Genomic DNA, 12,843 nt, shown 5'->3' with positions numbered 1-12,843 from the left:
TTAGGGCTGCCGTTGATTAGGAAGCTGGGGGGTAGCGTGTTCTGTTCCAAATCAAGTGTTAGGGCTGCCGTTGATTAGGAAGCTGGGGGTAGCGTGTTCTGTTCCAAATCAAGTGTTAGGGCTGCCGTTGATTAGGAAGCTGGGGGTAGCGTGTTCTGTTCCAAATCAAGTGTTAGGGCTGCCGTTGATTAGGAAGCTGGGGGTAGCGTGTTCTGTTCCAAATCAAGTGTTAGGGCTGCCATTGATTAGGAACCTGGGGGAAGCGTGTTCTGTTCCAAATCAAGTGTAATGAAGGCCGTTGTAATGATGGTGATCAAGTCTGATAAACAATGCTTCTGTTGTTCCTGTCATTCTCCTGTCATTGGTTGATCCTGGGCGTTATGCTGTATCTCTGACGTCCCCTCCTACTTTCTCCCCCTCCCTCTCTGTCTCTCCTTCTCTCACAGGTGTCCAGCCTCCCTTCATCACCTCCACCACCACCTCAGGCCTGCAGTCTCCCCTCTCTCCCCCTCTCATCCCATTCTGTCCCCCTGGAAGAGGACAACATCCTACCCCAGACCACCCTAGTTCCAACTAGACTACAATCCAACATCCTTCCACTCCACCCCTCCCCAAACAGACGAGGGGGAGAGAGGAGCTTCGCCCTCCCTCCCTCTCTCTCCCCCTCCCAACATGCAGCCTCAGGGCCTGTATGTAAGAGCCATGGTACAGCCCATCCCTAGATTGAAATCTTGAACCACTCCAGTTGTACTCCACTGAGTAATGAAGTGAAGCGAAATGTTCTGATGTGAAACTGGGTTGGACCAGCGCTGACCGGACAGGAGAGAACAGGATGTGACCTCAGCATCAGCCCACCTCACTTCCTCTTCATCTCAACTAATAGGAAGACTGGATCACAGGCCTCAAATTCCACAATCACTCAATCAAACTTTATTTATAAAAGCCTTTTTACAACAACATTTCTCACAAAGTGCTTTACAGCAGTCACCTTAGTAAACCTATTTCTGACCTCCAGAGAGCAGACAACAGGGAAACCTCCTTACAAGTGGAGATGTGTTAGCTGACCTCTGACCTGTGTCTGGGCTTGGCTGCTTGTTGGATTCAGGCTGTAGTATTGAATCTAGTGGCTTCTACTGACGGTAGCTAGGGCGTCAGCTTCTAGAATGTTCTATTAGGTTCTAGTACGTTCTAATAGGTTCTAGTATGTTCTGTTATGTTCTATTAGATTATAATATGTTCTCTTAGGTTCTAGTATGCTCTATTAGGTTCTAGTATGTTATATTAGGTTCTAGTAGGCTCTAATATGTTCTAGTATGTTCTGTTATGTTCTATTAGATTATAATATGTTCTCTTAGGTTCTAGTATGCTCTATTAGGTTCTAGTATGTTCTATTAGGTTCTAGTAGGCTCTACCAGGCTGTCTCTGGCCCTGGGCTGTGGCCTCCTGGCCTGTGGCCCTCCTCTCTAGCTCCAGCTTTGGGCGAGGCCCACGGTTCTCCCCCCTCCCCTGCTCAACCTCCACCATTCGCCCCTCCCTCGCCACGGCTGTCCTCCCCCCCCGCCCCCGCCCCCACCCTTCCTCCCCCTCCCATCACCACCACTCCCCCCATCATCACCATCACCCCCACCCCTCTCAACCCCCATCTCACCTCCCATCTCAACCCCAATCCCCTCCTCCCTCCTCCCCTGTGGTCACCATGACGACCACTCCCACTGCTCGTGAGCATCTCCTGGTGGTGAGGAGGCGCAACCCCCATATGCGCTACACTCTCAGCCCTGAAAACCTGCGCTCCCTCTCAGCCCAGGGCGGTGATGGCATTGGCCCTAGGGGTCACGGCGGGGAAAGGTCAGCTGGTGAACGGTCAGGGGTCGGAGGTCATGGAGAGGGTCATGGCGGCGGACTACAAAGGGCCAATAGCGACACGGACCTGGTGACCTCAGAGAGCAGGTCATCGCTGACTGCGTCGACATACGAGTTCACGATGGGGCGGGGCCAAAACCTGGTCATCAACTGGGACATCAAGGAGGAAGTGGACGCCACGGACTGGATCGGACTCTACCATATCGGTGAGACACAGGGGAGGACTAGACCATCTTCAGAGGAAGAAGGGGTAGGGGGGTCAAGTTGTGTCAAGTTTTCCTTTATTGTCCCATTCCCAGATTTTAAAAACACACAAATCAATCATAGAACAAGATCCTCAATGGAGACCAAGGACGGGGAAGAGAGGAGGGAGGGAGATAGGAAGAGAGGGGAGGGAGGGAGGTAGTAAGGATGAGGGGGGAGGGAAGTAGGATGAGAGGTAGGATGAGGGGGGAAGGAGGGATGATGAGAGGGAGGGAGGAAGGGGGGTAGGGTGGTGGGAGGAAGAGAGGGGAGTGGGAGGTAGGATGAGAGGGAAGAAGAGGGGGGAGGGAGGATGAGAGGGGGATGTAGGGAGGTAGGATGAGAGGGTGAGGATGGAGGGGAGGGAGGGTGGAAGAGGGGGATGTTGGATGAGAAGGTGAGGATGGGGGAGGGAGTGAGTGTGGTAGGGTGAGAGGGTAAGGATGGGGGAGGGAGGTAGGGTGAGAGGGGGAGGATGGGGGAGGGAGGTAGGGTGAGAGGGGGAGGATGGGGAAGGGAGGTAGGGTGAGAGGGGGAGGATGGGGAAGGGAGGTAGGGTGAGAGGGTGAGGAAGGGGAAGGGAGGTAGGGTGAGAGGGGGAGGATGGATAAGGGAGGTAAGGTGAGAGGGGGAGGATGGGGAAGGGAGGTAGGGTGAGAGGGGAAGATGGATAAGGGAGGTAGGGTGAGAGGGGGAGGATGGGGAAGATAGGTAGGGTGAGAGGGGGAGGATGTGGAGGGTGGGATGTAGGGTGAGAGGGTGAGGATGGGGAAGGGAGGTAGGGTGAGAGGGGAGGATGGAGAAGGGAGGTAGGGTGAGAGGGGAGGATGGATAAGGGAGGTAGGGTGAGAGGGGGAGGATGGATAAGGGAGGTAGGGTGAGAGGGGGAGGATGGATAAGGGAGGTAGGGTGAGAGGGGGAGGATGGATAAGGGAGGTAGGGTGAGAGGGGAGGATGGATAAGGGAGGTAGGGTGAGAGGGGGGAGGATGGGGAAGGGAGGTAGGGTGAGAGGGGGAGGATGAGGAAGGGAGGTAGGGTGAGAGGGGGAGGATGGGGAAGGGAGGTAGGGTGAGAGGGGGAGGATGGGGAAGGGAGGTAGGGTGAGAGGGAGAGGATGGGGAAGGGAGGTAGGGTGAGAGGGGGAGGATGGATAAGGGAGGTAGGGTGAGAGGGGAGGATGGATAAGGGAGGTAGGGTGAGAGGGGGAGGATGGATAAGGGAGGTAGGGTGAGAGGGGAGGATGGATAAGGGAGGTAGGGTGAGAGGGGAGGATGGATAAGGGAGGTAGGGTGAGAGGGGGAGGATGGATAAGGGAGGCAGGGTGAGAGGGGGAGGATGGATAAGGGAGGTAGGGTGAGAGGGGGAGGATGGATAAGGGAGGTAGGGTGAGAGGGGGAGGATGGATAAGGGAGGTAGGGTGAGAGGGGGAGGATGGAGAAGGGAGGTAGGGTGAGAGGGGGGAGGATGGATAAGGGAGGTAGGGTGAGAGGGGAGGATGGATAAGGGAGGTAGGGTGAGAGGGGGAGGATGGATAAGGGAGGTAGGGTGAGAGGGGGAGGATGGATAAGGGAGGTAGGGTGAGAGGGGGAGGATGGATAAGGGAGGTAGGGTGAGAGGGGGGAGGATGGATAAGGGAGGTAGGGTGAGAGGGGAGGATGGGGAAGGGAGGTAGGGTGAGAGGGGGAGGATGAGGAAGGGAGGTAGGGTGAGAGGGGGAGGATGGGGAAGGGAGGTAGGGTGAGAGGGGGAGGATGGGGAAGGGAGGTAGGGTGAGAGGGGGAGGATGGGGAAGGGAGGTAGGGTGAGAGGGGGAGGATGGATAAGGGAGGTAGGGTGAGAGGGGGAGGATGGATAAGGGAGGTAGGGTGAGAGGGGGAGGATGGATAAGGGAGGTAGGGTGAGAGGGGGAGGATGGATAAGGGAGGTAGGGTGAGAGGGGGAGGATGGATAAGGGAGGTAGGGTGAGAGGGGGAGGATGGATAAGGGAGGCAGGGTGAGAGGGGGAGGATGGATAAGGGAGGTAGGGTGAGAGGGGGAGGATGGATAAGGGAGGTAGGGTGAGAGAGGGAGGATGGATAAGGGAGGTAGGGTGAGAGGGGGAGGATGGATAAGGGAGGTAGGGTGAGAGGGGAGGATGGATAAGGGAGGCAGGGTGAGAGGGGAGGATGGATAAGGGAGGTAGGGTGAGAGGGGGAGGATGGATAAGGGAGGCAGGGTGAGAGGGGGAGGATGGATAAGGGAGGTAGGGTGAGAGGGGGAGGATGGATAAGGGAGGCAGGGTGAGAGGGGGAGGATGGATAAGGGAGGTAGGGTGAGAGGGGGAGGGTGGATAAGGGAGGTAGGGTGAGAGGGGGAGGATGGATAAGGGAGGTGAAAGCACTACGTGCGTTTGTTTGTTTGTTTGTTTTGGGGGCACTACGTTTGTTTGTTTGTTTGTTTGTTTGTTTGTTTGTTTTGGGGGCACTACGTGAAGTGCATGTGGTGAATACACTGGACCACAGCCAGGCAGGCTGAGATCATCTCAGTGTGTGTGTATATTAGCTACAGTGCATTCAGAAAGTATTCAGACCCCTTGACTTTTTCAAATCAAATTATATTTGTCACATGTGCCGAATACAATAGGTGTACGTAGACCTTACCGTGAAATGCTGAATACAACAGGTGTAGGTAGACCTTACCGTGAAATGCTGAATACAACAGGTGTAGGTAGACCTTACCGTGAAATGCTGAATACAACAGGTGTAGGTAGACCTTACCGTGAAATGCTGAATACAATAGGTGTAGGTAGACCTTACCGTTAAATGCTGAATACAACAGGTGTAGGTTGACCTTACAGTGAAATGCTGAATACAACAGGTGTAGTAAACCTTACAGTGAAATGCTGAATACAACAGGTGTAGGCAAACCTTACAGTGAAATGCTGAATACCACAGGTGTAGGTAGACCTTACAGTGAAATGCTGAATACAACAGGTGTAGGTAAACCTTATCGTGAATCGCTGAATACAACAGGTGTAGGTAAACCTTACAGTGAAATGCTGAATACAACAGGTGTAGTAAATCTTACAGTGAAATGCTGAATACAACAGGTGTAGGTAAACCTTATCGTGAATCGCTGAATACAACAGGTGTAGGTAAACCTTACAGTGAAATGCTGAATACAACAGGTGTAGTAAATCTTACAGTGAAATGCTGAATACAACAGGTGTAGGTAAACCTTACAGTGAAATGCTGAATACAACAGGTGTAGGTAAACTATTGTAAAGTGGCTGTTCCACTGGATGTCAGAAGGTGAATTCACCAATTTGTAAGTCGCTCTGGATAAGAGCGTCTGCTAAATGACTTAAATGTAAATGTAAATGTAAACCTTACAGTGAAATGCTGAATACAACAGGTGTAGGTAGACCTTACAGTGAAATGCTGAATACAACAGGTGTAGGTAGACCTTACAGTGAAATGCTGAATACAACAGGTGTAGGTAGACCTTACAGTGAAATGCTGAATACAACAGATGTAGGTAAACCTTACAGTGAAATGCTGAATACAACAGGTGTAGGTAGACCATACAGTGAAATGCTGAATACAACAGGTGTAGGTAGACCTTACAGTGAAATGCTGAATACAACAGGTGTAGGTAGACCTTACAGTGAAATGCTGAATACAACAGGTGTAGGTAGACCTTACAGTGAAATGCTGAATACAACAGGTGTAGGTAGACCTTACAGTGAAATGCTGAATACAACAGGTGTAGGTAGACCTTACAGTGAAATGCTGAATACAACAGGTGTAGGTAAACCTTACAGTGAAACACTTCCGGCGCCGACAGAGATGGCCGCCTCGCTTCGCGTTCCTAGGAAACTATGCAGTTTTGTGGTTTTTTACGTGTTATTTCTTACATTAGTACCCCAGGTCATCTTAGGTTTCATTACATACAGTCGAGAAGAACTACTGAATATAAGATCAGCGTCAACTCACCATCAGTACGACCAAGAATATGTTTTTCGCGACGCGGATCCTGTGTTCTGCCTTACAAACAGGACTACGGAATGGATCGCATGCAGCGACCCAAAAAAACAACTCCGAAAAAGAGGGAAACGTGGCGGTCTCCTGGTCAGACTACGGAGACGGGCACATCGTGCCCCACTTCCTAGCATTCTTCTTGCCAATGTCCAGTCTCTTGACAACAAGGTTGATGAAATCCGAGCAAGGGTAGCATTCCAGAGGGACATCAGAGACTGTAACGTTCTGTGCTTCACGGAAACATGGCTCACTGGAGAGACGCTATCCGAAGCGGTGCAGCCAACGGGTTTCTCCACGCATCGCGCCGACAGAAACAAACACCTTTCTGGTAAGAAGAGGGGTGGGGGTGTATGCCTTATGGCTAACGAGGCATGGTGCGATGAAAGAAACATACAGGAACTCAAATCCTTCTGTTCACCTGATTTAGAATTCCTCACAATCAAATGTAGACCGCATTATCTACCAAGAGAATTCTCTTCGATTATAATCACAGCCGTATATATCCCCCCCCAAGCAGACACATCGATGGCTCTGAACGAACTTTATTTAACTCTTTGCAAACTGGAAACCATTTATCCGGAGGCTGCATTCATTGTAGCTGGGGATTTTAACAAGGCTAATCTGAAAACAAGACTCCCTAAATTTTATCAGCATATCGATTGCGCAACCAGAGGTGGAAAAACCTTGGATCACTGTTACTCTAACTTCCGCGACGCATATAAGGCCCTGCCCCGCCCCCCTTTCGGAAAAGCTGACCATGACTCCATTTTGCTGATCCCTGCCTACAGACAGAAACTGAAACAAGAAGCTCCTACGCTGAGGTCTGTCCAACGCTGGTCCGACCAAGCTGATTCCACACTCCAAGACTGCTTCCATCACGTGGACTGGGACATGTTTCGTATTGCGTCAGATAACAACATTGACGAATACGCTGATTCGGTGTGCGAGTTCATTAGAACGTGCATTGAAGATGTCGTTCCCATAGCAACGATTAAAACATTCCCTAACCAGAAACCGTGGATTGATGGCAGCATTCGCGTGAAACTGAAAGCGCGAACCACTGCTTTTAATCAGGGCAAGGTGTCTGGTAACATGACCGAATACAAACAGTGCAGCTATTCCCTCCGCAAGGCTATCAAACAAGCTAAGCGTCAGTACAGAGACAAAGTAGAATCTCAATTCAACGGCTCAGACACAAGAGGCATGTGGCAGGGTCTACTGTCAATCACGGACTACAGGAAGAAATCCAGCCCAGTCACGGACCAGGATGTCTTGCTCCCAGGCAGACTAAATAACTTTTTTGCACGCTTTGAGGACAATACAGTGCCACTGACACGGCCTGCAACGGAAACATGCGGTCTCTCCTTCACTGCAGCCGAGGTGAGTAAAACATTTAAACGTGTTAACCCTCGCAAGGCTGCAGGCCCAGACGGCATCCCCAGCCGCGCCCTCAGAGCATGCGCAGACCAGCTGGCTGGTGTGTTTACGGCCATATTCAATCAATCCCTATACCAGTCTGCTGTTCCCACATGCTTCAACAGGGCCACCATTGTTCCTGTTCCCAAGAAAGCTAAGGTAACTGAGCTAAACGACTACCGCCCCGTAGCACTCACTTCCGTCATCATGTAGTGCTTTGAGAGAAAAGTCAAGGACCATATCACCTCCACCCTACCTGACACCCTAGACCCACTCCAATTTGCTTACCGCTCAAATAGGTCCACAGACGATGCAATCTCAACCACACTGCACACTGCCCTAACCCACCTGGACAAGAGGAATACCTATGTGAGAATGCTGTTCATCGACTACAGCTCGGCATTCAACACCATAGTACCCTCCAAGCTCGTCATCAAGCTCGAGACCCTGGGTCTCGACCCTGCCCTGTGCAACTGGGTACTGGACTTCCTGACGGGCCGCCCCCAGGTGGTGAGGGTAGGTAACAACATCTCCTCCCCGCTGATCCTCAACACTGGGGCCCCACAAGGGTGCGTTCTGAGCCCTCTCCTGTACTCCCTGTTCACCCACGACTGCGTGACCACGCACGCCTCCAACTCAATTATCAAGTTTGCGGATGACACAACAGTGGTAGGCTTGATTACCAACAACGACAAGACGGCCTACAAGGAGGAGGTGAGGGCCCTCGGAGTGTGGTGTCAGGAAAATAACCTCACACTCAACGTCAACAAAACTAAGGAGATGATTGTGGACTTCAGGAAACAGCAGAGGGAACACCCCCCTATCCACATCGATGGAACAGTAGTGGAGAGGGTAGCAAGTTTTAAGTTCCTCGGCATACACATCACAGACAAACTGAATTGGTCCACTCACACAGACAGCATCGTGAAGAAGGCGCAGCAGCGCCTCTTCAACCTCAGGAGGCTGAAGAAATTCGGCTTGTCACCAAAAGCACTCACAAACTTCTACAGATGCACAATCGAGAGCATCCTGGCGGGCTGTATCACCGCCTGGTACGGCAACTGCTCCGCCCTCAACCGTAAGGCTCTCCAGAGGGTAGTGAGGTCTGCACAACGCATCACCGGGGGCAAACTACCTGCCCTCCAGGACACCTACACCACCCGATGTTACAGGAAGGCCATAAAGATCATCAAGGACATCAACCACCCGAGCCACTGCCTGTTCACCCCGCTATCATCCAGAAGGCGAGGTCAGTACAGGTGCATCAAAGCTGGGACCGAGAGACTGAAAAACAGCTTCTATCTCAAGGCCATCAGACTGTTAAATAGCCACCACTAACATTGGCTGCTGCCAACACACTGACACTGACTCAACTCCAGCCACTTTAATAATGGGAATTGATGGGAAATTATGTAAATATATCACTAGCCACTTTAAACAATGCTACCTTATATAATGTTACTTACGCTACATTATTCATCTCATATGTATACGTATATACTGTACTCTATCATCTACTGCATCCTTATGTAATACATGTATCACTAGCCACTTTAACTATGCCACTTTGTTTACATACTCATCTCATATGTATATACTGTACTCGATACCATCTACTGTATCTTGCCTATGCTGCTCTGTACCATCACTCATTCATATATCCTTATGTACATATTCTTTATCCCCTTACACTGTGTATAAGACAGTAGTTTAGGAATTGTTAGTTAGATTACTTGTTGGTTATTACTGCATTGTCGGAACTAGAAGCACAAGCATTTCGCTACACTCGCATTAACATCTGCTAACCATGTGTATATGACAAATAAAATTTGATTTGATTTGAATACAATAGGTGTAGGTAGACCTTACAGTGAAATGCTGAATACAACAGGTGTAGGTAGACCTTACCGTGAAATGCTGAATACAACAGGTGTAGGTAGACCTTACCGTGAAATGCTGAATACAACAGGTGTAGGTAGACCTTACCGTGAAATGCTGAATACAACAGGTGTAGGTAGACCTTACAGTGAAATGCTGAATACAACAGGTGTAGGTAGACCTTACAGTGAAATGCTGAATACAACAGGTGTAGGTAGACCTTACAGTGAAATGCTAAATACAACAGGTGTAGGTAGACCTTACCGTGAAATGCTGAATACAACAGGTGTAGGTAGACCTTACAGTGAAATGCTGAATACAACAGGTGTAGGTAGACCTTACAGTGAAATGCTGAATACAACAGGTGTAGGTAGACCTTACCGTGAAATGCTGAATACAACAGGTGTAGGTAGACCTTACCGTGAAATGCTGAATACAACAGGTGTAGGTAGACCTTACCTTACCAGTAGTGGACTTCTGTACATTCTGGACAGTAGTCAATAGTGGACTTCTATACATCCTGGACAGTAGTGAATAGTGGTCTTCTATACAACCTGGACAATAGTCAATAGTGGAGTTCTATACATCCTGGACAGTAGTGAATAGTGGTCTTCTATACATCCTGGACAGTAGTGAATAGTATACATCCTGGACGGTAGTGAATAGTGGTCTTCTATACATCCTGGACAGTAGTGAATAGTGGTCTTCTATACATCCTGGACAGTAGTGAATAGTGGTCTTCTATACATCCTGGACAGTAGTGAATAGTGGTCTTCTATACATCCTGGACAGTAGTGAATAGTGGAGTTCTATACATCCTGGACAGTAGTGAATAGTGGAGTTCTATACATCCTGGACAGTAGTGAATAGTGGAGTTCTATACATCCTGGACAGTAGTGAATAGTGGAGTTCTATACATCCTGGACAGTAGTGAATAGTGGAGTTCTATACATCCTGGACAGTAGTGAATAGTGGAGTTCTATACATCCTGGACAGTAGTGAATAGTGGAGTTCTATACATCCTGGACAGTAGTGAATAGTGGAGTTCTATACATCCTGGACAGTAGTGAATAGTGGAGTTCTATACATCCTGGACAGTAGTGAATAGTGGAGTTCTATACATCCTGGACGGTAGTGAATAGTGGTCTTCTATACATCCTGGACAGTAGTGGACTTCTATACATCCTGGACAGTAGTGAGTAGTGGACTTCTATACATCCTGGACAATAGTGGACTTCTATACATCCTGGACAATAGTGAATAGTGGACTTCTGGACAATAGTGGACTTCTATACATTCTGGACAGTAGTGAATAGTGGACTTCTATACATCCTGGACAGTAGTGAGTAGTGGTCTTCTATACATCCTGGACAGTAGTGAATAGTGGTCTTCTATACATCCTGGACAGTAGTGAATAGTGGTCTTCTATACATCCTGGACGGTAGTGAATAGTGGTCTTCTATACATCCTGGACAGTAGTGAATAGTGGACTTCTATACATCCTGGACAGTAGTGAATAGTGGACTTCTATACATCCTGGACAGTAGTGAATAGTGGACTTCTATACATCCTGGACAGTAGTGAATAGTGGACTTCTGGACAATAGTGGACTTCTATACATCCTGGACAGTAGTGAATAGTGGACTTCTATACATCCTGGACGGTAGTGAGTAGTGGACTTCTGTACATTCTGGACAATAGTCAATAGTGGACTTCTATACATCCTGGACAGTAGTGAATAGTGAACTTCTATACAACCTGGACAATAGTGAATAGTGGTCTTCTATACATCCTGGACAGTAGTGAATAGTGGTCTTCTATACATCCTGGACAGTAGTGAATAGTGGACTTCTATACATCCTGGACAGTAGTGAATAGTGGACTTCTATACATCCTGGACAGTAGTGAATAGTGGAGTTCTATACATCCTGGACGGTAGTGAATAGTGGTCTTCTATACATCCTGGACAGTAGTGAATAGTGGACTTCTATACATCCTGGACAGTAGTGAATAGTGGACTTCTATACATCCTGGACAGTAGTGAATAGTGGAGTTCTATACATCCTGGACGGTAGTGAATAGTGGACTTCTATACATCCTGGACAGTAGTGAATAGTGGACTTCTATACATCCTGGACAGTAGTGAATAGTGGACTTCTATACATCCTGGACAGTAGTGAATAGTGGACTTCTGGACAATAGTGGACTTCTATACATCCTGGACAGTAGTGAATAGTGGACTTCTATACATCCTGGACAGTAGTGAATAGTGGAGTTCTGTACATCCTGGACAGTAGTGAATAGTGGACTTCTGTACATCCTGGACAGTAGTGAATAGTGGACTTCTGTACATCCTGGACAGTAGTGAATAGTGGTATCAGCTTCAGTTCTTTAATTATCTTCTCATTATCATCAGCCTGCTATCAGAGGGCACTTACTGACGCACACACACACACACACACACACACACACACACACACACACACACACACACACACACACACACACACACACACACACACACACACACACACACACACACACACATCCTGAACACTACAGTGTCAGCAGCAGCTAGTAGAGAGAGTGATGGCCAGTGAAAGGAGATCCATCCACTCTCTACACCAGGCTCTGTGTGTGGAGGGGGATGTGAGATGTGTCCCCCAGAGAGATTCTGGCCCTGGGCCATCCACCCCGGCCCTGGAGCCAACACGGCTCCATTACTGGCACCTACCGTCTGTCCTGCCTCCCCTCTCTCTCAGCTCCTCCAACACTCCATCCTCCTCTCTCTCATCTCCTCCATCACTCCATCCTCCTCTCTCTCATCTCCTCCATCACTCCATCCTCCTCTCTCTACTCTCCTCCATCACTCCATCCTCCTCTCTCTCAGCTCCTCCATCATCCTCCATCCTCCTCTCTCTCATCTCCTCCATCACTCCATCCTCCTCTCTCTCATCTCCTCCATCACCCATCCTCCTCTCTCTCATCTCCTCCATCACTCCATCCTCCTCTCTCTCATCTCCTCCATCACTCCATCCTCCTCTCTCTCATCTCCTCCATCACTCCATCCTCCTCTCTCTCCTCCATCACTCCATCCCCCTCTCTCTCCTCTCTCCTCTCCTCCGTCACTCCATCCTCCTCTCTCTCATCTCCTCCATCACTCCATCCTCCTCTCTCTCCTCTCCTCCATCACTCCATCCCCCTCTCTCTCCTCTCTCCTCTCCTCTGTCACTCCATCCTCCTCTCTCTCATCTCCTCCATCACTCCATCCTCCTCTCTCTCCTCTCCTCCATCACTCCATCCTCCTCTCTCTCATCTCCTCCATCACTCCATCCTCCTCTCTCTCATGTCCTCCATCACTCCATCCTCCTCTCTCTCCTCTCCTCCATCACTCCATCCTCCTCTCTCTACTCTCCTCCATCACTC

At 49.4% G+C, this 12,843-nt stretch overlaps 1 protein-coding gene across 1 annotated transcript in view; it reads left to right on the top strand.

Annotated features, from left to right (window-relative positions):
• Window positions 1-1,613: 1,613 nt before the first annotated feature.
• The window catches only part of LOC135543136 (E3 ubiquitin-protein ligase HECW2-like), a 51,952-nt gene continuing 40,722 nt past the window's right edge, over window positions 1,614-12,843 (top strand). The window contains exon 1 of the mRNA XM_064970213.1: window positions 1,614-2,066. Coding sequence (XP_064826285.1) covers window positions 1,697-2,066 — 370 coding nt within the window. The 5' untranslated portion in view covers window positions 1,614-1,696. The remainder of the gene's footprint in view (window positions 2,067-12,843) is intronic.

Source organism: Oncorhynchus masou, chromosome 7 (genome assembly GCF_036934945.1).
Source record: "Oncorhynchus masou masou isolate Uvic2021 chromosome 7, UVic_Omas_1.1, whole genome shotgun sequence".
Taxonomy (NCBI): domain Eukaryota; kingdom Metazoa; phylum Chordata; class Actinopteri; order Salmoniformes; family Salmonidae; genus Oncorhynchus; species Oncorhynchus masou.
The sequence above is the reverse complement of the archived record's forward strand: the minus strand, read 5'-3'. Positions and strand labels throughout refer to the sequence as shown.